Genomic DNA, 22976 nt, shown 5'->3' on the forward strand with positions numbered 1-22976 from the left:
TTCTTGGCCTTGGATTCTTTTCTTTATTTTGTAATACTTTGATACTGCATCTTGATTCATCGCCGTGAAATATGGCGGACTCTGAAGGCAAAGTGATTCTACACATCAACTTCGGCGACATCACCGACCAGCCGCTGTCCCTCACCGGAGCCACACCCCACAGATACCGCTTCCTCGACGGTGATGCTCTCGCTCATAAATCAACACTCCGCGTCTTAGAATACGAAGACCTTCCCTCAGTTCCCTATGCCGTCATCTCATACGTCTGGAGGGGCCTCTCTACTCGTCCTGATGAGAAATCTCCGCTTCCGAGTATTCACGTTACAGGTGCCGAAGGCGCAGATCCGATATCCGTGGACGTTCTGAGACTCGTTGCTTTGGCTGCAGAACAAAATGGGTGTAGTCTAATTTGGCTTGATGCTTTGTGCATTCTTCAGGCGAATGAAGATGACAAGGCGTGGCAGATTCAGCGCATGTATGACATTTATCGGTCTTGTCAGGAGTGCATCGTTGCCCCTGGCGGTCTTCAGAGACTCGTTTCTCTCACAGAAGAAACTTCATGGGCAAGTCGAGCGTGGACCCTCCAAGAAGCAATTGCACCGCCTTCAGTGCATTGCTTGTTTGCGTGGGACCGTGGCGACTGTTATATCCAATCCAACATGTTTGTGGAAGTGAAGGAGATTGAGAAGGGGGTTGCGGCTATTGCACCGCTTAAATCTACACTGGAAATGGCCATGAAGGGGAGCGGCGTAAGTATGCACGACCGCCAAGGAAAAAAGATGGAGTTGCCATCTGAAGACTTCAAGATTAGCGTTTTCGGCGACATGTCTCGAGATCGACCTCGTGTTAGGGAACTCATTGATGCGATGGACATGAAGGGCAAGACGGGCATGTTTACCGCCATCTGGCGATCCTCGTTTATGAGAGCGGCGAAATACCCTGTCGATACAGTGTTTAGCGTCATGGGTATCATGGGGGTGACGCTTGATACGAGCAAATTCAAGAATGAAGACCGGTTAGGTGCGACGATTGCGTTGATGCAGGGAATTTTGGCGAGGGGAGAGCATGCTGAGTGGTTGGCTATTGCGACAAAGACACTGCCGAACCCGAAATTGTCGACGTTGCCGGTTTTTCCTCAGGTTGATGCCGCAAGGAGACCCATACTGGAGACCAAGGATGGGATGAAGGATATCGGGGATGTCATGGACAGCGGCTGGAGACTTGCAAATACGCCCAAGGGGATGATAAGAAACGATGGGTATTTCCGGTTCAGCGCGTTGGCGACATCTGTGAGACAGAGCAACGAGGAGCCAACGTCTGCATCTGTGTTTAACTCTGATACCACGGGCACCTGGGAAATCGTTCCGCAAGGGAGCGGGTCGCATACGGCTGTCTTAATCGGTCAGTGGGAACAGTACAATAATGGAGCATTCGGGATGATGATTAACCCAAGGAACCAATGTCTGATGATATTGAAGGAACATGCTGCCGGCAAGTTTAGCAACGTGGGATATGCGTTTGTCAAGAAGGAAGTTTTGCAGACGGGGACTTGGAAAGAGAGTCTGTTTGTAGTTGGAGGACCGAATTGAACGGGGGAAAGGCGTGTATTTCGTGATTTAGAAAGATATATTGACCAATGAGCTCGGAGCGGACATGGAGGCGGCACGGAGGCGGACACGGATGTGATGTGGATACGAGAGCGGACACTGCAACGGTAGATAGCGGAGTTGAATACGCCTTTAAGATATTCTGAGTCGTATAGCGATGGTTTTGCGGAATAATGAGATAAAGGAGGAACTGAGTGATTTTATGTTTGTAGAGACGGAATTATGAGTTTGTATTGATAAAGAAATGTGGCAATTTCATTTGTAAAGTTGTCTTTTCCTTCATCATTATACAATAGGTGGGTGGGAATGTTTCATTATTTAGACTCCTGTGGTTATTAATGGCCATCGGGTTTAATTGTCCAAGTTGTTATCCGATATCCGAAAAGACTCTTGACAACTACCTCAGTTTAAACAAGCTTATACAAACTGAGACAGAAAATCTAACCTTTGTCAACTCCTATTTCTCAGCTAGTTGAACAGCCTCTCAATGCAAACTCTCGATGCTGTCTACAAGTCTCCACACTGGGCGATGCCCCGCCAAATTTTCGATCCCCTCGAGATTTCCCCTTTTGGTAATTATTTCTCTATTAGCCTTCACATAGCACAAGCGGTGTAATTCCGCATTTGTCAGCCTAAACTTTACGCCCCAGCACAATGATCAACCATCCTGACCCGTCCGAAAAGGGTATGACATGAAGGGCGGAAACAAGAATAGTTCTAGACTATTCCCTGGCTCTCTATGTCCGTACTGTAACCTTGGAGGAAATGGGCAGACTCAAAATCTGATCATACTTCCGCCCTTCTGGAGTTGAGCTTTACAAGCTAACCTAATCTCCGACGCCCCGTGTGTTTTCATAGCTGGTTATGCCCGATGATTTCCAGAAGGATTGTGGCCTAGAATTAATAATCTATCGAGATTGTAAATCTGGCTAAGGAAGGCTTCATGATTCGTTTGTGGTGGATCGACGGGTATACGCGATACGAAATGTGGCTGGCAAAGACCTTGCTACATCGCGATTTCATATTGACCCGAGGGTGGGCTGAAGATGGTTGAGAAGAGTATAATAGACGTAGGATGCCGTCACCAAGAATGAAGTTTTGAAACAGCATCAACAACAGGATTTCAAGACATCTACCATCTCATCATTACATCTTTCCAAAAACAACTTCCATAACAACTTTCACAACAACTCAACAACTCATCATAATGGCTATCCCAGAGACCTTCAAAGCCTACCGCCGCACCACCGGTGCCCACCCCCTAACCATCGTCCCAACTACCGAAACTACCCCCAAGAACCTCGGCCCCAAGGATGTCCTCATCAAAATCCACTCCGTCTCCCTCAACTATCGCGACGTCGCCATGCTCAGCGGCGTGTACCCGGCCGCCGTCGTAGAGAAAGGCATCCCGGCCTCTGACGCCGCCGCCGAAGTCGCCGCCGTTGGGTCGGCCGTGCAAAAGTTCAAGGTCGGGGACCGCGTCTCGCCAAACTTTTTCGTAAACTTCCTCACGGGCGAGGAGGAGGAGCCGGTGCAGGGCTTGGGAGGAGATGTTGAGGGTGTTTTGGCTGAGTATAGGGTTTTTGACGAGAATCTTCTTGTGGGACTGCCGGAGTATCTGTCTTGGGATGAGGTAAGGCGTCAATTTGTTTGCCAGTTTGTTTTGCATTGATTAAAGTGGATAGACTAACTGGATTGTGTGCAGGCATCTACCATCGCTTGTGCTGGTGTTACTGCATGGTCTAGTGTTGATGGGTTGAAGAATGTGTCGCCAGAGAAGGACTATGCCCTTCTGGAAGGTAAGCTTTACTCATCACTACTACTGATTTCCTTATCAGGTACTCTCGTATTGACTAAATGCTCTTTCAATAGGCACTGGCGGTGTCAGCATGTTTGCCCTCCTCCTCCTCGTCGACGCTGGCATCAAGACCATTATCACATCATCCTCAGATATCAAAATCGCCCAGCTCCAGAAATTGAGCCCCCTCGTCACAGGCATCAACTACAAGACCACTCCTGACATTAGCGCAGAGGTCCAGCGCATCACCAAGGGCAGGGGAGCCAAGATTATTGTTAACAACATTGGCCCGGCATCCATTCCATCAAACATTGATTCTCTTGCCACGTATGGTTCGGTCAAGATTGTGGGCTTCCTTGGAGGATTCACCGGAGACTGGAACCCAAGTAAAATCCTCGAACTCCTGTGGAAGCGTGCCAATCTCCAGTAAGTTTTGCCATTTGACAATCTATATAAAGAGATGACAAGTCTTGATGGTTCATGGCTAATATGAGTATAGGGGTATTGCTGTCGGCTCGAAGCGCGATTTCGAGGAATTGAATGCTCATTTGGAGAAGCGAAAGATTAGCCTTGCGCCGCTGCTGGATCGTGTGTTTACGCTTGATGAGACCAAGGAGGCGTTTGACCACATGATTGCTGGCCGCCACGTTGGAAAGATTATCATCAAGGTTGCCGAGTAAATGTACAGCCATGCAGCTTGAAAAGTGTGTTTCTGCGTTTCTAAGAAGCACGAATGCTCCAGATTGAATAGACTGAATAGACTTTGTTTTTGGAACCCGCTCATGCATTTGGCAATCATCTCATAGGTACAATCACATATCGAGCATAGAAAAATGACCCTGGGCCAGAATGTCTATTGTCATTTTGACTAACAAAGGACATGCTAAAATACGGATTTATAAACTACGGACATAATTAATTGATACTGCCATTGTTGGCATGACGGGTGATCGACATGCCGATTGATTGTTGCGGTTTGACGCAGTCAAATATGATAGCTCGTCACCTAACCTACGGTAAAAGTATAAGGAGCCAAGTTTTTAAAGCCTTTAGATAAAGAACTAATAGTCTTTTATTATGCGGTTTGAAGTGGTTGTTCTCGTTATTCAGCGGTCATTACCGTCAGTGTCTCTTATTGATAACATCTCCGCTATAGCTACCACCACCCTGCGATATTCCGCCGACTCAGCCACTACAAGGATCTCATGAATATCACAGATGACTAAACGACTCGACGGAAATCTTTTACGAAGGATTTTGGCAATAGATTGCAATTAGATGTGGATGGATTGTATCCAAATTAGAGACAAGGGTACGTCTACGGTGGATGTGGACAAAGCCTGTCACAAGATCGACGGATGTCAAGACGCGGCCTCGAAGACCACGAAGCTGCTACTTCTGCAAGAAAAGGACATTTAGCGGTGCAACGCGGATTGGAAAACTCGGTGAATTCTGCGCCGCAGCATACATAACGGACTGAGAGCTGCCGACTTTCGGGGAGTTATGATGCAATTGAACCGTGATACTGGGGATGGTGTGCATGCATGTTGCGGACTATGTTGCGGGGGATGATCCGGAGAAGGACTCCGCCTTTGAACGCCTCCGCACGATTATTGTAGCTTACCAATTCGCGGGGGGTACGTGGCCAAGTTACAGAGAGGAACACATCTCATAATTGGCGGAACGCAAGTGTGCGAGGCCGAGCACCCAGCGAGGATGCCATTCGGCGATTCGGCCACAAGCGGCCCGAATGATCAACATCCTGATGTGAGAGGTCAAACATGTCAACTTGACTCATTTCGAGTGAACACGTGAACTCATGATCTGGAATCACACTCTCCAACTAGATTCTAGACTCAAGACTTGTGCGTGGGTGCAGCGAGCAGAGGGGGGTAGTCGGCGACATGAGTGAGTCCGAGGTGCATGAACATAGGTGGAGAGCTTCAAGCTGGGTGGCTATACATACGACACAATACGCAGAGGGGCAAATAGTTGTTACTGGGTCCAAGAGATCGCGGTCCTTGGGCTCCCTTGTAGATGTGCTGCGGAAAACATGACCTCACTTGGCGGAAGAGTTGGTAGTGGGAGTGGTCGGTTGGAGTAGAGGTAAAGTCAGCATGTGAGCCCGGAGAAGCAAAGATAACTGCTAGAGAAAGTGCATCGTAGAATAGGGATTCATGCCAGAGTTCAAAGAGCTGTTAACGACATCGACTGCGCCTGGGACCTGGCAATCCGGTGTACCACTCTGCGCAATAACGACGGTGGCAAACAACTCTGCGTAAACGCGCGCGAGCTTGCCGTGAGACATTTGAACGCATGGCAAGAGCAAGAAGAGCGAAGAGTTCCTCCAGACCCAGACATCAACGGAGATTTTCCGGTATGTGTCGGTGATGACCTTATTCAGAGGGTTAGCTAGTAAGAATTGGCATACTTGTCTGGAGAGCTCTCTTGCAGCACAGCGGTGGACTGGATGAGCCTGCTGACATCTCTCGACGAGGGCACCTTTGTATAGTATGAGTTGCAAAGTGGGAAAATAGTTGTGGGAATAGTTCGCCTTCTATCATCGTCAGCTGCTTCTGACAACCACATTAAAAAGCATTGTGTTTGGGAGGCAACGACGTCATCGTGGCCAATTCTGCGGCTGCATGTACGAATACGTGTAGGGCTATCGAGCTCCGGTGGATCACCCGGCATCACATGATGGTTCCTGGCAGCTGCTTTAATTCAAATCAAGAGTCATGCAGGGCATCTGTTTTTTCTGCTAGCTAGAGCAGCTCGAGGGGGAAAAGAGGACACGAGACAGGGACCCTGCATTAGCGAGGCGTGCGGCGGCGGGATCATCGATCGGGGACCCGGTGATCTGGCTCGGCAGGCTGAGCGGGAGCCAAATCGAGTAACAGGGCCAAAGCCGGCAATTCCAGGGTTCAACGTTGATTAAGCAGGGGAAACCGCTTGTGTAATACCGGTAATTACAGTAGGGCTAACTTTGTAAGTGGTAAATAGCCATCTGGTAATAATCTGGTAATAACCGGCCAACTTTTGCTGTGCCGAGGCAATGTAAAAAAGCCTACACACTTCTCGTAACAGCTGGCATTAAGAATTGGAGAAGGAGGCTTAGTTAATCACACTGGAATGTGTCAACTTTTTCATCTGCTTACCCCAATTCCATCTCGGGGAAATGCAGGGGCCCGACAGCGCCCGACAATTCTCCGCCACTCGTCATCGCCCACTAGCCACGTTGCTACGCCCCAGCCATTAGCCACCAGCCCTACGGCAGAACATCGGGACAAGTATTCCATAGCTGAGGCGGTGCATTCTGTGGCGCAGCTCTCTCTCCGGCGCTCGGGCATCGAGCCAAAAGGAGGGGCCGTCGATGGCGCTAGTCCCAAGGCGGTATGAAAAGGGGGGTAGGCAGAGGCCGCCGTGACGTATTACCAAGCACCTGCCGAAGGTGCCCGAATCACCGACAGGGGAGGAGCAGCAGGTCGCACTTGCCGCATCGCTGGAGCGCATCGCATTCGTATTGCACTGTGGGAAGTCGCCATGAGTAATGAGTAATCCCGAGCTGGCAGCTTCTGTGTTGCTCCTTCCTCTCAACGCCGTTTAATAATAATAGCTAGCACCTTACTGTAACTTTCTTTCCTCGCGATTATACGCGTAAATACGGAGTTTCTTATGCTAGCACCAATATTGGTATACGTACGCATCCCTCTTGCCTTATTAAACGGCCCTAGTACGGCTGAATATATATAGCGACGCCTCTGCCTGTCGCATCTCCGGGGCATCACCTGTTAGATTTGTCATCAGCAATCTCTCCCTTAAAACAACTCAATAAAGACAAAGGAAATATATATAGGTGCCGTAAGGTGTTTGTATATATTTATTACGCTTGACGTCACAAACCTAAAGCTCATACTTATTCTACTTTCAACCTAATACGACCTAATACAGGCACGACGACACACAACAACATGACTGATGTCGCATCGCCTCCAAACAACCACCCGACTCTAGACCACGACAACATCGACAACAACAATAACAACGACGCAGCTTCACAGCAGCAGAAGCAGATGCCGTCATCAACAAACAGCCACATCGACAACAATGAAGCGATCGGCGCAGAAGCCACCGGCGACATGCAAGTAGACGCGGCCCCGTCAGCACCGTCAGCGTCAGCGCCGGACATGGAGACGGATCAGGAGTATCACGACGAAATCAACAGCGACAGCGAGGGTGAGAGTGAGAACGCCGCCGATCGGGAGACTGTCAACATCACCGTGTCGCATCGAGGCCACAAGTTTCCCTTTGAAATTGAGGCCTATCTCACCGTCACCGACTTGTTCCACGAGATCGAGAATGTTCTAGAGATTCCCTTTGAGAACATCAAGGTCATGGTGCCCAAGGGCCCATTTCTCAAGGCACCCTTCAAGGATCCCGAGTATCAGGTCAAGAATCTCGCTGGAAAGACCGTCACCGTCATGGGCTCGACCTCCGCCGATGTTCAGGCCGTTCAGGCCATGTGCCAGAAGCTGAGCAAGATGAAGGCGGCACGGGAAGCCCAGCGCTCCAAGGCAAAGGCTAAAGGTCCGGCTCGGCGTCGCGGAGGACTGCAAGCTGCAGAAGACTCCAAATACACTTTTCTGCAGGTTCGACCGCTCTCTGGATTACCGCATCCCGAGCGCAGCCTCAAACTATTGAACCGGCTTAAAGAGGACCCGGGTATCAGAGCAGCTATGCGAAAGCACAAGTTCACTGTTGCTCTTCTGACAGAGATGGAGCCGCTGGCGCATACGGAAACAACACACGAAGGAACATCGCGCATCTTGGGTCTCAACCGCAACCAAGGCGAGGTGATTGAGCTGCGATTACGAACTGACGCTCATGACGGCTATCGTGACTACAAGACAATCCGCAAGACACTTTGTCACGAGCTCACTCACAACGTTCATGGCCCTCATGACCGACAGTTTTGGGATCTTTGCCACCAAATTGAGCGCGAGGTAGACGCTGCCGACTGGAAGTCAAACGGCCGGACAATCGGCGAGACATCACGATACCACATCTCAGGCCAGGACGAAGAGGATGTTCACGAGGACGACGGCGGCTGGACTGGCGGCGAGTTTGTCCTGGGCGGCAACAAGGCAAGCAGCGCAGGACTCAGTCGGCGAGAGATTTTGGCGCAGGCGGCGCTGGACAGACAAAGGAAGGAAGAGGTTGAGGAGTGTAATGCGGAGAAAGGCTGGCGGCCGTGCCAGAGACCGCAGCCGAACAATGACCGCAACCTGTGAGGTTAAAACAAAGGAAGTGTGAAGAAGCATTTGCATCAGTTGGCGTTATAATGGCAGTGGGGATCAAAGCAGTTGTTTTTGAATTGTTATTTGTAACTTGGGAGCGTGTTGGAATGGGGTATTGCCCCTGTTTGTGAATTTAGATGGAATCATTGCGCTGCGGATGAAGACGAGGAGATTACTTGCTCATCATATCATATCATATTGTTTACATAGGTACTACTATCTGGTACTACATCAATCTCGATCAAATCATCTCATTAGTTTACACTCACATATACTTGAAGTGACTGAACATTCGTACGTCTCCTCAATATGGCAGCGGATCCAAGTCCAATCCGTCAACCGTCAGCTTGAATGCGTCATTTCTTGAGTAGCTTCCCGCTGCATCCAGATCGAGTCTGCCGCGGATGCAGTCACGCAGGTCAATATCGGCGAAAATGATGCCATCTTCATCTTCCCACTGCGGACCAGCGAGGACATCGCCAAACGGAGAGACGATGGAAGAACCTCCGCGAGAGAGGAAGTGCGGAGCTTTGGGAGCGGCTGCGGGCTGAGTAGTTTGGTTTTGTTGCTGGACTGGTTCGTCTTCTTGTACCTTGGGGAGCTGATAGTTTTGAAGCTGCTGCATCCTCTGCTGCTCATCTGACTTTCGTGACTGCTCTTCTCCCTGCTTCTCGCCGTTATCCGCCGGACAAGACAGCACAATCTCGTTGCCATCCTCGTCAAACACGCTCTTCCTTCGTCCGTGCCTCACCTTTGGCGGCGGCACCGCAAACTCGAAGCCATCGTCCGCAACGACGGCGGAGCTACTCTTCCGGCCGCCGCTCCGCCTCGAGCCCCCGGTCACCGGCACGACATCCCGGTCTCCCGCGTCGGCGGAGTCCGGCTCGCCCCGGACGCACATGTTGCTGCTGACGACGAAGCAGCGGCCCTCGATGCCGATTGTGCGCATGAGGCTGAGCCAGCCTTCGCGGCCGTCGGCGGTGGGGGCGAGGTAGAGGTTGATGTTTTGGGCGTAGAGGGATTGGCGGAGGAGAGGCATGTAGTTTTCCCAGCAGATTGCGGCGGCGAGGTTGATGCGTTGGCCGCGGATGAAGGTCGTGACGGCGCGGAGAGTTGAGGGATGGCCTTGGGCCCACATGAGACGCTCAGTACCCGTCTTATAAGATGCATATTAGCCGGATGGACTTATATGAGACGTAGTATCGTGATGGAGCTGAGTTAGATTGAGAGCTTACCGGCATCACCTTGCGACGCTTGCCTATGATGCCCTCCTTCGGACACACATAAACCGCCGCACAATACAAGCTGCCACCCGCCTTCTCAATGCACCCCGTCACAAAAAAGACGCCCGTGTCGCGCGCAATCCTTTCCAATTCCTCTCGCGAGCCATCCCCTCGACCGCTCCCGCCGAGCTCATAGCCAGGCAACTCCCTCCTCACCCACTTCACGCCCGCGCCGGCACTTCCATCGCCAACGGTGTCGCCGAGATCGATTGCCTTGTCAAAGTACTGGGCGAAGGATTCCCGGCCCTCGGCGGTTCGACTGCCGACGACGCAGCCAAAGGAGGTGCCGCGCGGGTAGCCGCCGATGAAGGCTTCTGGGAGGACGAGGATGTCGATGCGCTGGGCGGCGGCGCGGGAGACGATGTCGTGGAGGTGGGCGAGGGTGAGGGGGGTTGTGGCCTGGGTATTGGGTGAGGCTGTTCCCACACGGATGGCCATGGTTGAAGAGGGGGATGTATATGACGGGAGGAGGGGATTGTTAGATGGAGATGATGTTGAAAGGAAACAAGTTTGCTTTGGATAAACTACAAGACACAACAATGGGAAAATGAGGAGATGTATGCAACAGCTTGTTTGTGCCCGCACTTCTTTTCTCCAAACAGAAACAAGACTTTAAGCTTTGCGCCATGTAAGCTCAGCTCATCGACATCATCCTTAGTAACCCAACTACCGCCTTTTGCCGTTGCCGCTTCCAGCTGTTTTTTGCTCTCCTCACTTATTTCCATTTTGGGATCGTCATGGTACCATTTCCTTGCCTCGTTTGGGAAATGTCGCCCGAGCATCTCGAGACTTTTACGTACTTGTTTTACTCCACCGTTAGTATGTAAATTAGAAGAAATTGAGAAAATTTGTTATCAAAAGAGTGAATTTGAGTGTTTTAAAAGATCCCGAAGCCGGCCGATGAGTTGCGTGCGGCATGTGCGGCATAATTTCATGGTTTTGGATGGTTGCGGCTTGGTGGAGGGGTTTGAGTCTAGATGCTTGGCAGCTGGGCGGAGGAAGTGGATTGCATAAGTTAGCGTTGAATGGAGTTTGTTAATGTCTTTTGAAGTTGGTGATAAACCCAGCTTGTATAGACATCATCATTCTGACAATTGTCTGTAACTATAGAGTTAATAATACAACTGCCAACCATGAAACTAACTCCATGCATTATCGTCGAAGCAGCCAAGTATCTATCCATTGACTAACAATCATCGCTCAAAGGTCCTCGTCTGAAAGCTTTATAACAAACCGGAGGCCGAATGCACGCTCAATTACAAATTTGGATCCAAAAGCAATCGCCTGTCTTGGCCGATATTCCGGCAATATCCATAGCAGCTTCTCACGGTTCCTCACGATCCAAGCGCCGTCGGGACTGATGTAATAGTCGGTCAAATAGCCCTCACATTCGTTGTACTCCGATGAGTCGACGTCCGTGGTGAAATCAAAGTTGATGAAGCTTGTGTCCAGTGACCAAGTCCACATATCTGCTTGATTGAACGTCCTCAAACAGGTACCTGTTGCCACATCCCAAAAAGCTCCTCGCCAATAACCAACAGCTGCAAGCCGCTTTCCATTTGGGGAGAAGGCTAACTTTGAAGCCCCATCCAAGTAATATAGAAATTCGTCAGGAATAGTCAAATACAGCTTCTCAGTAAAAACCCTCCTGTTATGATTATCGTCATCGCCTGTCCAGGCAAATTGTTCCCCATCACATGATATAGCCACATCAATACGGCCACCCAAATATATATGTTTTTGCTTCAACTCTTTCAGCAGTCTGCCTGTGCGAGACTCCCAAACCTCAGCAATCGAACCTTCCAGGCCTATTATGAATCTTTCACCATTTGCCGAGAGGGCTATCGAGTATATAGTGACAAAAGTGCCCGTGTGTGAAGGCAAAAACTTCTCCGACTCTGCGTCCCATATTTCAATACCCCTTCTATGATGTGAAACTGCTGCAAAAATGCTGCCGTTCCCAGAGATTGCTAGACTATTGTAGGCTTTTTCAAATGGCTGTGAAATGCATTTGCTTCCACAATCGTCCAACAAATGGATTTTAGATGTTTCACCAGAAATCATAGCAAGTCGTTCGCCACCCGTAACCAATATGTTATGTTTGGTGCTGAAAGGGGATGCGTTTTTCTCCTCGTGGTCTTGTATTTTAGCGTCCCATATTTTGACTGTGCATTCATAAGAGGCTGAAGCAAGCCATGTTCCATCCCGTGAAACTGATATGGAATTGATAGTTTGCTGATGTCCTTTAAATGCTTGAAGGCAAGAGTGTTTCTTCCAATCCCAGATGCTTATTTTCCTATCCCAATGTCCTCCCATTCCTAGCAGTTGACTATCTTGTGAGAATGCTAATGCAGAGATTCGATTGACTTCGCTGAAAACCTGCAAACATATAGTCGATGAAACGTCCCAGATCTTAACCTCTTTGTTGTCCTGCACAGATGCAAAATACCGATTATCTTGTGAGAAACACGCATTCAAATAAGACGAGTTAGATATGGATCCTTCTAGCATTTTGGGCGAAAGGGTGGTTTTAGAACTCATGTCAAGAATCCTTATTTCGCCTTGAACTGCATAAGCGACCCATTGACCGTCAGGCGACAGAATTGTTGGCACGCTGTGAAATGGGAGATCGGTTTCTTCCTCGCACCCATGTCCCAATTCTAATCTGAGAACGTTACGCAGTCCAGCACCCGCCAAAAGAAGTCTTTGCTCATCCTGAAAGACAATTGAACCCGTGAGTTGCCACCCGTCTCGCTGAAGGTATTGCATCAAATCCAAGGTTTGTAAACAAATATCTCGATGTATGTCCCACACCGAGAGGCTTCCAGCTGCCATGCAAGCAAGCTCGCCGGCTTTAGAAAATCCCATGGCTATGACGTAACGTTTCCATTGACCATTCATAGAGAAGGTCTGCAGACAGGTACCAGATATAGGATCCCATACTTTGACTATGTTGTCATTATCTGCGGATGCTAGAATACCATCGGAGGAAAAACTGACGCAATGAATTTCCTTGGCGTGGCCTTCAAATGTTTGTAAACACGGACTCCACTGGGCATCAACATTTGGTATACGAGAGATCCATTTGGCGCGAGATGCGTCAAATCTTTCTCGAACAAGGCTTTTAGCCGGAGCAAATGTTAGAACGGAGCTATAAAGTTGCAATGGCGCGGCGTCAATGGCACGTCGGAAAGAGAGAATAAGTCGTTCGGCATCTTCTAAAAATGCCTTGACTTGTACTCCATCGGAATGCTGCTACAGTCAGCATATGCGAGCGAAACAGGATTGAAAATGTACTGACGTGTACGGAATCTTTCAGCCCTTTGACCAGTGACGCGCTTTCTGAGGTTCTTCCCAGCAAACTCATTGCTTCGAGCCAATGGAGGAGATGGGATAGTAGGAATGAATGCCAATCATCGCCATCTTTGATACCCGACTGACTCCTTTTGACGTGAAAAATCCAAAATCGACATGCATATTGTACTTCTTCAGGTAAAAGTTTATTGATAGTCTCGTCTGCAACCTCATTTCGGTGCGTTCCGGGTGTCTTCAATTTGCACATGTTTTCCCTCAACGCATCACACAGAAGCTGGCGGCAGCGAGATGCCAACAGAGTATGGACTTCTAGATGATCAATTATCAGCTTCTTTTTGGTCCCAGCCCCGGAGAGAAAATCTCTAAAGGACTCATGAAACAATGTGATAGGCGACTGATTGTCTTGTTCTGCTGGAACTACAAGAACTGACTCAAAAAGCTGCAGTTCCTCGCGAATTTCTATCTCAGCCAGCTTGAGAAGCTCGGCTAGACATCTGACTGTTACAGCATTCGCTAGAAAAATGATTGAACCGATAATCTTTTGAAAATTTGCCTCTGCTCTATCATGGCATTGACGATCGAGGCCGCTGAATCTCCGATCTATGATGAAGCCATATAACTTGTTGAGGTCACCGAAAATTTGAGTTTCCAATATGTAACGAAGGCGGCCCTGCGGTCCTCCTGGCACGTTTTTTTGTTTGATAAAACGAGTGGAAAAAGCAGCAAACTCAAATAACGGACAGGCTCGTTCTGTAAGTTTCTTGAGATTTTTTACATCAGAGGGATTGGACCATAGGCCACCCACTGGAAGCGGATCCAGAAGGCCATCAATCTTTTCCAACTCAGCCCGCAAGTAACGTTCAATGTCTTGCTTGATAGTCGCTGATGTGGCTTTTTCAAGCTCCTTCTTCTCACATATCTCCTCAGAGATGCTATTAAAACTAGATTGCGAGTGATTATCAAAGCGGCTAGTCAGAAAACACTTGACTAGAAGTTGAGTGTAATGACCATCTTGTGACTGCGTGAGTTGCTGGACCAGGCCAGTTAGATCTTCACTCGAATCACATTCATCGTGGGCGTCGACGATAATGATTATAGCATGAAGTTTGTTGCTTTTTTGCCTTCGCATAGGTTCCTGAATAAATTTCTTGAATTGAATCTTCGGGTCCTGTTCTGGAAGTGAAGGGTCTGACTCTAAAGCATCCTGAACAGCTTGGGCGAAGCTAGGCCATTGCCTTACAAGCTGAGCTGTTAGAGTCGTAAAAAATCGCTTGAGTTTAGCCCGATCGCCTTCACCTCTTTTGAAAAAGAAATTGGCAGCGATGCGATTCTGTCTGGCCATCTTGCTGACAATAGTGCGCGCAATGGTAGATTTCCCCGTGCCGGCTTTGCCTTGAAGCCAGTAGAGATGTTTTTGGGATGAATTACAGTCATCAAGTCAGTCGCAAATGTCTTTCAGTATCTCTTCTCTCGTTTGAGGGAGGCATTCCAAGTGATTTCTTCCGTAGTCATCAATCCCAGGGTGGAATTCTGCATCAGCGGCGGTAACGGACGTCAAACGGTCGAGGACAGCTTGTTGAACCGTATTAATTTTAGAAGGAGCAGTACTGCGGCTTTTAATTAAGGGTAATATTGCTATGGTTATTGTCACTTACGGCCGTATCCTGTGTAGTTGTCCTGTGAGGATTTTGTACAGAGGATCTTCTGAGTCGGGACACTTATTCAGTCCAGAGTGGTCCTTATCGACCTTGAAAACTTCCATAAAATTGGTACCAAAGGTTGCGGAAGCTAGGGATACAATCTGTAATACATCAGAGATTTGCAAGAGGGCAATTTGGTGGGTGGGCTAACCAGGCCTGCGTAAAGCCAATTCAGCAAATATGTGGGCTTCTGTTCGCAGATCGAAACAATTTTGGTCTTCTTATCCAGTTCCTGGTATTTTCTTTCTAGGCAAGCTTGGAATGCTATACTCAGATTTACAAGCATTTCTCCATTGCTTCGGAGTAAGAGCAGCAAGCCGGTGTTTGAACCTAAGAAGCCAGTCAAGTAGGCGAGGGTGGCTCCAAAACCAGCAACTGGGCTACCCAAATGAGGCGTTCCCAAGAAGATGATGCCGCACGTGTCCTCCAAGACTCTCTGTGTATCTTCTGGGTCGCTAGATAGTGCCTGTAGAAGATGGTAAGGTACTGCAAGGTGAAAATTGTTATGCAAAAGAGGACGGTATCCAAGACGATCGACATACCTCTTTAATGACTATTCCACCAAAGCTATGTCCAACAAATATTAAAGGTAGACGCTAAGTGCTATGTTAAAGGTGCCCTTTTATAAATATTCCTATTCATTCCTTACAGGATGAGTTTTTCTGTGCTCAACGAGGGATTCCATGAGACGAAGGCCAATGTCATGAGCCGACTCAAAGCAAGCGTCAACAAGCCAATCCGAGTTATACGCGAAATGAAGAATTCGAGCATCTGAAAATCTCTCGTCCTTCATGAGAAGATCTTTGAGTAAGTGAATAGGCTTTCGAGTATCGCTATCTTTGGACGTTGAACTGGGTTTGCTTGTCCAGGTGTACTCAGGGCTAGCCCCAAGACCATGTACAGCAATGATCCTGGATTGTGAGCTATTGTGCACCACATTAATTGAGAGAGGCGGCATACTCATATTTGACATGATCATCGTCAGACTCATGAGAAAGGACCTGAAGGCCCACTGAGCGGCCATTTCGTCTTCGAATCTTTGCGTAGAGCCGATACAGCAAAGAAACCAACAAAGGCAGCAGCAGAAGAAAAGTCGTGATGGCTTCTCGCGCAGTTGGCTGGCGTAGCATATGAATCCACTGCAAGAGAGGCCAATCCATCATTGAAGTCGACTAATCACGAAAGCACACTTCCATAGGAAGGAGTGCCAGGATATGTCGAGTCTCTCATCAGATAGGAGCTATGATACTAGGCAGCTAGTCGCAGGTTTAGACTTCTCCGCAACAGAGGCCCAGAAAATGATGATTACGTGTCTCAAAGTGTTTAGGCATTAATGAAGAGCTGCCAAGTGCATCCCCTCAGCACACCAAACGCGCGTCTCATCAAGGACCAATGAAATTGTAGATGCCGAGACGCGCAAAAGAACTTCAAGGGCGTTAGATTGTGACGAGACGGAAGTATTGATACCTTGATCACGTAGACGAAGTTTGTTAGCAGTACCTTACCCCTCACGGTGCCTAATTGCCAATATATTGCCAATCATGATTGGGTTTTGGTTCGGTACCACCTCGATCAGGCTGAGCCCTGCATCCTAGACCAAGACAAAAGAGGGTGTAAAGTACCCCAGTATCACCAATCATGACTGGGTGGGGAAACAAAACCACAAATTTCATGACTCGCTTGGGCTTTTCCTGGTGAGCGACTTTCTTGTGAGAGCGAAAACACAGCGATTACCCTCTTAATACAAATATGCAAACAGGCAGCCCATTAAGTATCCAAGATATTGGCCCATAGACGAAATAGCACATAGATACATGTATGCTAGAACCCGTTTATACGCATTCCGATTCAGTCATTGAGTTTCAACAGTTGTTTCTTGCATGTTGGCGCAGGGTTGACTTGGAAATACAGTCAATACTAGTTAAAATAGCCAAGTACTAAATAAAATATTAGTTTTATAGTCACTGAAGATTGCCTATCCAATATATCCATCGTTACAACTACAAAATCCATCCTATAGTACTTGCTTGCAGAAAGAACTCCTCTTGATAACCTTCGATCTATTAAGAATCCTATTTCATGACAGTGGTGGGTAGGTATCAGGTACCCAGTACTAATATAAAATCTAAGGTATGTAGCTTCTTGATGTATCATGAAACATCCGATTGTAATATATAAGATTCACCTCTGGGGCAGTTGGGCTTGCTCTCAAAGAGGGGTAGTCCTCATGACTCCTTTTCCTCCAATGATCCTTCTTCTTTATAGTATGTATACACCCATTAGTCACTTACCTACAGATGCAATGGAACATGTTGATTAATACACCCAGTGATTTATCATAAAATGCCATATTGTTACGATATTACTGCAGCCTAGCTTATAGAAAGAGATATAAGAGGATGTAATTTCCCAAATTTGTGAAAGAGCTGATGAATCAACCCAGTTTCCCAAAAAGATTTTCCTTTCTCTTTGTAAATTACGTGGTGCTTCTAGCACTACAGCTGTTTTTCTTGGAGTTGAACATCACTTTATGCTGCCTTATCAAAATATAAAGTGCCACGATCCTGTTTTGCTCTTCCAAGTGAAACTTGCCAGGAGGGAAACGCTTAAATCGATATTGATCGCTGTTCTCAGGATACATCACTTCTGAATGCTCTCTTCCTTGGTTTCCTGCTTAAAACAACACATTTCAGAATGAGTGGTTCCTTTAACCCAGATCTATTTATTGCAGCTGTGTCTAGCTGGCAACAGTCAGTCGACTTCAGAGATCTCTTCAATCGAATTCAGAGCGCTTTGGGAAACGGCCGTGATGTGATATGGAGGCCAGGGTCGATTCGGGATTTCCGAAACTTAGAAATTCCTACCGCCGCAGAACGTCTCGTTCGTTGGGATAGAAGAAATCCGGAGGAAATTTTCCGGACCGGGTTTGAACCTTGTGGCGACGCCAACAGCCAATGCAACATTGAAGCATATGTGCTACACAATCAAGATTCACCCTTTATATCGACTGCTCGATGCTACAGAGAAGGAGGTTGTCCAATGAGGTGGAGGCCTTATCGAACACCATTTGCAACTAATCGTGTTGGGTTCGAGTATGAGATCTTTGCATACGGTGGTATCGATGTCAATATTAGCATTGGTCGCAATCATCGATATGCAGGACAGAGAGAGATTGCATTTCCCGGGGGAATTCGCCGAGAATTTATTCGATCGGCTCTCGAATATGACTCAAATGGTGATTATGTCCGATATTGGATCAACACGCACTTTGACTTTAATGCCAATGGACCAAATCACAGTCCAAACATGTCCCAAATGCCAAATCATCTCTTCCCTGACGCCGTCGAGATAGTTTTCTTTGAAGAAAGCAACGAACAACCCTCGCCAGATCACGATAGGGAGCTTCGGGCAATCCACCGAAGCCAAAGCTTTGATGAGTTTATGACGGCAGATGGCGGCGAAGACGAGATCAGATTTGTGGGGACTGCTTTTAAAACCTTGTCTGAAGATTATGCTCCTGAACTTGGAGGTGAATATGCAATAAATGTCCTTGGAACTTCCATGGTGCTTACCTGCAAGAACAACGAGGACTTGGTCTTGGATATCTGGCAAGGGAAAGACAGTCAGCGGTTCCGTTGCACGGAGCAAGATGGCTATACAGGTTTCATCTGCGTAGGTGCAGGCGGTGGTCAAGGGCGATATCTCGGGTACAACGCGTACGAATGGCTGGCCTGTTCTGCCCGCAAACAAGACAAATGGGAGCATTTTTTCGTGCGGGCCCATCCTGAAGGGGGGTTTCAGTTGTGGATGTTCAAAGATGACCATTTAGCACCAGTCAAACGAATTGACCAAACGACTCTGCGCATGATGGCCTCAAGCTCAACAAGGTTTGGTTTCACCAGACTAGGCACCTCCCAAGACTCTCGGGGCACATGGAATGATGTGTCGTCACGCAAGACTGATATACCGCAAGAAGGATGCCATTATGCAATCAAAATCCTCAATACTTCTAAAGCATTTACTTGCATCGATGGCACCGAAATGCGGCTTCGTCTGTGGGAAGGGCGCGATACACAAACATTTCGTTGTACAATGTTTGAGGGCAATATGGGATTCATTTGTGAGGGGGCAGACGGGGGCAAAGGGAAATACCTTGGATTTAATGCTTGGGAAGTATTGGCTTGTCAGGCAGATTATCAAAGAGCTTGGGAACATATCCATCTTAAAGCAAACCCTCATGGTGGCTTTATGGGATGGATGAAGAAAGATGCACACCTTGCTCCAATCAAGCAAGTAAGCGAAGACGAAGTCAAGATGATGGCTGAAAGCTCGACTTTAATTAGCTTTACGAAAATTGAATAGTAGTAAATAGGAATGTGATATATTATATAGCCACTCGTGGTCGGTTTATGATCCGACACCACATCGATCAAGATGAACCCTGCATCCTGCACGAAGACGCAGTAGGACGTGAAGTACCTCAGCATCACCAAGCATGATCGAGCGGGAGAAACACCCAGATGTCACAGACTTATCGAAACTTTGAAGCAATAAACGACCTTAGGAATCCAACCTAATTGCCATGGCCAAGTTGGTGGCCATCAAGAGATGGTCGTTGTAAGTCGTTTGGGGGTTGAAAAGTGAAGTGGATTGACTATAGGCTTTATAATGGACAATAGTGCCACCGGATTTCAACAACTGGATCTGATCCGCTACACCGGCGCTAAAGCGCAGGTTTACATCTTCCGTAGTATAGTGGTCAGTATGCAAGCTTGTCACGCTTGAGACCCGGGTTCAATTCCCGGCGGGAGAGACCGCCAGCAGTTCCAAACTGTGAATTCTTTTTTTGCTTTTTTGATGATGTTGGATGAGTAGGAATGACACAATATCCTCTTCTGACAGGTGCCAGATTGCGTACCGTTCTCAAATTAGAATTGGGACATAGGCGCGAGGAAGCAACCAATCTTCCGTTTCACTGCGTACCAACAATCTACATGTATGTAATGACATGAACAAGGATTGAGAGTTTATGCTCTCTCGGAGCAGGACTTGTTGCCATAGACGACATTGTTCTTTCAACTCACATCCCATCCTAGCATAGGTATGCATCACGAATCATTTATATCATTAATCACATCTCAATGCTGTTTTGTACATCGCCATTCTTTATATCACGAATTGCATCTCAAGGCCCATTCTTCAGCATCACCTTTTCCTCGTCCTACTTGCCACCGGCGCAGGCTCAAATGCATCGTCATCCGAAATCTCATCGTCGCTAATCTCAACCGCCTTGTCTTGTGTCGCTCCCTGTGAGAAACTGAGCTTCGTCTGCTTTGTCTTTGCCGCAGCGGCTCCTCTCGTAGCCGTCTTTCTCGCCGGCGCAGGTTTGCTAGCAGCAGCCGTGCTCTTCGCATTCTGACCACGTCTGGTGGTTCGTGTAGGTTTTGGTGGCGGCGGTGCCACCTCTTCGTCCGATTCCATTATCACGTCTTCCTCAGGTGGCTCCTCTTCCTCTTCACTGTCCTCAAAAGCCTTACGACCGCGCCGAGCTGGCGCCTTTTTGGCTGCAGGAGCCTTCTTAGCTGGGGCTGCCTTTGCCGTGCGTGTTGTAGTTTTCTTTGTCTGCGCTGGCGGCGGTTCATCCGCATCCTCTTCATATATCCACGCATCGGGAGCGTCCTCCCAGCTGCCATCAAAATCCGAGTCCCATGAATCCGGCTTGGGCTTCAAAACTCTCTTTCTCTCAGCCTGTGCTGTTTTGCTCATGCTACCAGCAGTAGCCATCCTTTCCTCCATTCTCTGCTTGTAAAGCTCCATGGCATTGTTCAGATCATCATCATCCTGAAGGCCTAGCATTTGTTTAACCTGACCAGACAAGTGCTCCGACACGAACAGTTCCATCGCATGCTTGTCGTCCTTGGAAACAAATTGATTAACGGCCTCGCCAAAAGGGCCTTGTGGGAGGACCTTGAGGGATTGCTTGGCAAGCAATTGATTGACGAGGTTTTCCACTTTTACCACTTCAGAGCCATCGCCCAGAGATTCGATAAACTCTGTTGGGTCCAGAGCTTCCGCTTTACCTATCGGGCTGTAAGCACAAAGTCAGAGCGCAACACGGGAAGATGAGAGACTCACGCTGGACCACCTTTTTCCGGTGAAAATACACCACATCATTGGTGTTGGCTACTTTGCCCACAAACCGATTCGAAAACCGTTGTGGATTCTCACATTCAAACTGTCCACCTTCCGGCGCAGTGTACTCAACTTTTAGGCGAATGAGTGGCAATGGCCGATCTTCCAAGACCTCTTCATCCGTCTGAATGGCCTCCCAATCTGCGTTTGCCTCTGCAATCATCTCCTCAACAATCTCCATCAGCCGCAACGTGACCTCATGTCTGTTGTCCTTTTTCTTGTCCAATCCTTTGAACCTTTTTTCTTGGGCGAGAGAGATGTCTCTCGTGACAAACGGTCGCACAGATTTGAGAGGAATCTTGTCAACTTTAAAGTCTTTGTCGTTGACACTTACCACGGCAACGTGCTTCTGCACAGCTTCTCCGGGAACTAGCGATGTCGCTACCGATGATCCTGGCTGCATGACATGGAATCCCGTCTCTGGATTTTTGGACGGGTCAATTAAGCACTCGTGTTCGTGTCCCCAGACTACCAAGTCGAGCCAATCCGGAAGCACATTCTCTGGCAAATATGATGTAGCCGTATGGGCATGGTGATTTTGGTGGACAGCAAGCAGATTAAACCACTCGCCCATCTGGGTGCCAGGGCGAAACCACTTGACCTTGTGATCTCTAAAAGTTCTAAACATGCGCTCATCACGAACATTGCTCAACCCATACAAGGCAAGTTTCGTGTCGCCCTTTTGTAGGAGGATGGGCTTTGCCTCAATGTTATCCGCCTCTGCCACTCTGCCGTAGTAGTTGAGAAGGCCAGCTGCCTGCAACAAGTCTAGTGAACAGTAGTTGCCGTCTCCGGAAGGGTCGTCGTGGTTGCCGTGGATGGAGAAGACGGGAATTGAGATGTTGATATCGGGATCTTCGTAGTTGACATGTGGAAAGGCTCCTTCAAAGACATCGGCGGCGTCTGACAGGAATTCGAGTTGACAAGGCTTCATGCCGAGGCAGTTCTTTCGTAGAGTTCGCATAACCTGGTAGAGAGATTTTCGAGAGGGCTTGTTGTCGTGGAACAAATCGCCGGCGAGCAGCACCATGTCAACCTGCGATGAGTGAGCTTAGAGACAAACAGATGGCAACCAGTGAAACGAACATCTTCTGTGCGGGCCAGCGTCATGATCTCGTCAAAGGTGCGCCAGCTGTCATCTTTGCGGATGGCATCTCGCTCTTCGTATCCGACATGATTGTCCGTCGCCACCAAGATGCGAATTGTGTCTGCCTCTGCCAAATTGTAAGCGGGGCAATTTATGAAGCTGCACAGCACAGCTTGATCTCAGCCAGAGCTTACCAGGAAACTCGGGCATATTGTATTGCCAATCGGATATGCCCGGGTAAATAATGTCTGGAATCAGAATTCCATCGATAAACAGGCGAAAAGAAAAGGACAAGGCTAAATTCGAATCTCGTGATGGGCGATGCGGCGTCTACAGTCTAGAAATTCACGGTGGGAGACGCGATGCTTCCAGGCATTAACGCGACATGATACGAAGTCACGTGTAGCTCTTAAGAGCTTCATGGGCCGCTACCCTGGAGAATAATGGAAAGTTACGAAAATCAATGGAACTGTGCTAAATTAAATAAAGATAGTATGTATTTATTCGTTTTATTTTTACAAGAGAAACTCGTAAATATTATCAGAAAAATGTTGTCATCAATTGTGAGGACGCGATGTTTCATGTGGATATAACTAGCTCATGGTAATGCAATAAGTTGGAAGCCGGCTGTGTAAATACATCACGTAGATAGGTATGAGACCCAATGTTGAACTCACATTTAATCAGTCTGGGTATA

At 48.1% G+C, this 22976-nt stretch overlaps 8 protein-coding genes and 1 non-coding gene across 9 annotated transcripts; 5 read left to right on the forward strand and 4 right to left on the reverse strand.

Annotated features, from left to right (window-relative positions):
• The first annotated feature begins 22 nt into the window (after nucleotides 1-22).
• V8C40DRAFT_253210 (uncharacterized protein) lies at nucleotides 23-1912 on the forward strand. The gene has a single exon (XM_083217557.1). It carries the CDS (start codon nucleotides 72-74, stop codon nucleotides 1587-1589), a length of 1518 nt encoding a protein of 505 aa, XP_083069811.1. The 5' UTR covers nucleotides 23-71; the 3' UTR covers nucleotides 1590-1912.
• A 902-nt stretch (nucleotides 1913-2814) lies between these two features.
• Nucleotides 2815-4085, forward strand: V8C40DRAFT_276857 (zinc-dependent alcohol dehydrogenase family protein; the record flags this gene model as incomplete). The annotated part of the gene is made up of 4 exons (XM_083220893.1): nucleotides 2815-3240; nucleotides 3313-3406; nucleotides 3480-3831; nucleotides 3905-4085. The coding sequence occupies 4 exons, from the start codon at nucleotides 2815-2817 to the stop codon at nucleotides 4083-4085; spliced, it is 1053 nt and encodes a 350-aa protein (XP_083069812.1).
• A 2872-nt stretch (nucleotides 4086-6957) lies between these two features.
• V8C40DRAFT_253212 (WLM domain-containing protein) lies at nucleotides 6958-8951 on the forward strand. The gene is made up of 2 exons (XM_083217558.1): nucleotides 6958-7104; nucleotides 7159-8951. The coding sequence occupies exon 2, from the start codon at nucleotides 7377-7379 to the stop codon at nucleotides 8694-8696; it is 1320 nt and encodes a 439-aa protein (XP_083069813.1). The 5' UTR covers nucleotides 6958-7104; nucleotides 7159-7376; the 3' UTR covers nucleotides 8697-8951.
• Nucleotides 8881-10874, reverse strand: V8C40DRAFT_253214 (carbon-nitrogen hydrolase). Its single transcript, XM_083217559.1, has 2 exons — nucleotides 9938-10874; nucleotides 8881-9858 (listed from the first exon to the last, which is right to left on the reverse strand). The coding sequence occupies exons 1-2, from the start codon at nucleotides 10421-10423 to the stop codon at nucleotides 9007-9009; spliced, it is 1338 nt and encodes a 445-aa protein (XP_083069814.1). The 5' UTR covers nucleotides 10424-10874; the 3' UTR covers nucleotides 8881-9006.
• A 260-nt stretch (nucleotides 10875-11134) lies between these two features.
• V8C40DRAFT_281689 (WD40 repeat domain-containing protein) lies at nucleotides 11135-14642 on the reverse strand (the record flags this gene model as incomplete). The annotated part of the gene is made up of 2 exons (XM_083221658.1): nucleotides 11135-13237; nucleotides 13287-14642. The coding sequence occupies 2 exons, from the start codon at nucleotides 14640-14642 to the stop codon at nucleotides 11186-11188; spliced, it is 3408 nt and encodes a 1135-aa protein (XP_083069815.1). The 3' UTR covers nucleotides 11135-11185.
• A 96-nt stretch (nucleotides 14643-14738) lies between these two features.
• On the reverse strand, nucleotides 14739-16578 carry V8C40DRAFT_281697 (uncharacterized protein; the record flags this gene model as incomplete). Its single annotated transcript, XM_083221659.1, has 5 exons — nucleotides 15650-16578; nucleotides 15543-15596; nucleotides 15152-15466; nucleotides 14956-15101; nucleotides 14739-14907 (listed from the first exon to the last, which is right to left on the reverse strand). The coding sequence occupies exons 1-5, from the start codon at nucleotides 16022-16024 to the stop codon at nucleotides 14739-14741; spliced, it is 1059 nt and encodes a 352-aa protein (XP_083069816.1). The 5' UTR covers nucleotides 16025-16578.
• A 1116-nt stretch (nucleotides 16579-17694) lies between these two features.
• V8C40DRAFT_281699 (uncharacterized protein) lies at nucleotides 17695-19362 on the forward strand (the record flags this gene model as incomplete). Its single annotated transcript, XM_083221660.1, has 1 exon — nucleotides 17695-19362. One exon carries the CDS (start codon nucleotides 17695-17697, stop codon nucleotides 19360-19362), a length of 1668 nt encoding a protein of 555 aa, XP_083069817.1.
• A 379-nt stretch (nucleotides 19363-19741) lies between these two features.
• Nucleotides 19742-19813, forward strand: V8C40DRAFT_t173. The gene has a single exon. It is a non-coding gene; the product is annotated as a tRNA-Asp (tRNA).
• Nucleotides 19814-20013: 200 nt separating this feature from the next.
• On the reverse strand, nucleotides 20014-22608 carry V8C40DRAFT_253220 (MRX complex nuclease subunit). Its single transcript, XM_083217560.1, has 4 exons — nucleotides 22474-22608; nucleotides 22279-22406; nucleotides 21136-22228; nucleotides 20014-21080 (listed from the first exon to the last, which is right to left on the reverse strand). The coding sequence occupies exons 1-4, from the start codon at nucleotides 22487-22489 to the stop codon at nucleotides 20206-20208; spliced, it is 2112 nt and encodes a 703-aa protein (XP_083069818.1). The 5' UTR covers nucleotides 22490-22608; the 3' UTR covers nucleotides 20014-20205.
• Between the last annotated feature and the right edge of the window lie 368 nt (nucleotides 22609-22976).

This window comes from Trichoderma camerunense (assembly GCF_050948025.1).
Source record: "Trichoderma camerunense strain CBS 138272 chromosome Unknown V8C40scaffold_17, whole genome shotgun sequence".
Classification (NCBI taxonomy): domain Eukaryota; kingdom Fungi; phylum Ascomycota; class Sordariomycetes; order Hypocreales; family Hypocreaceae; genus Trichoderma; species Trichoderma camerunense.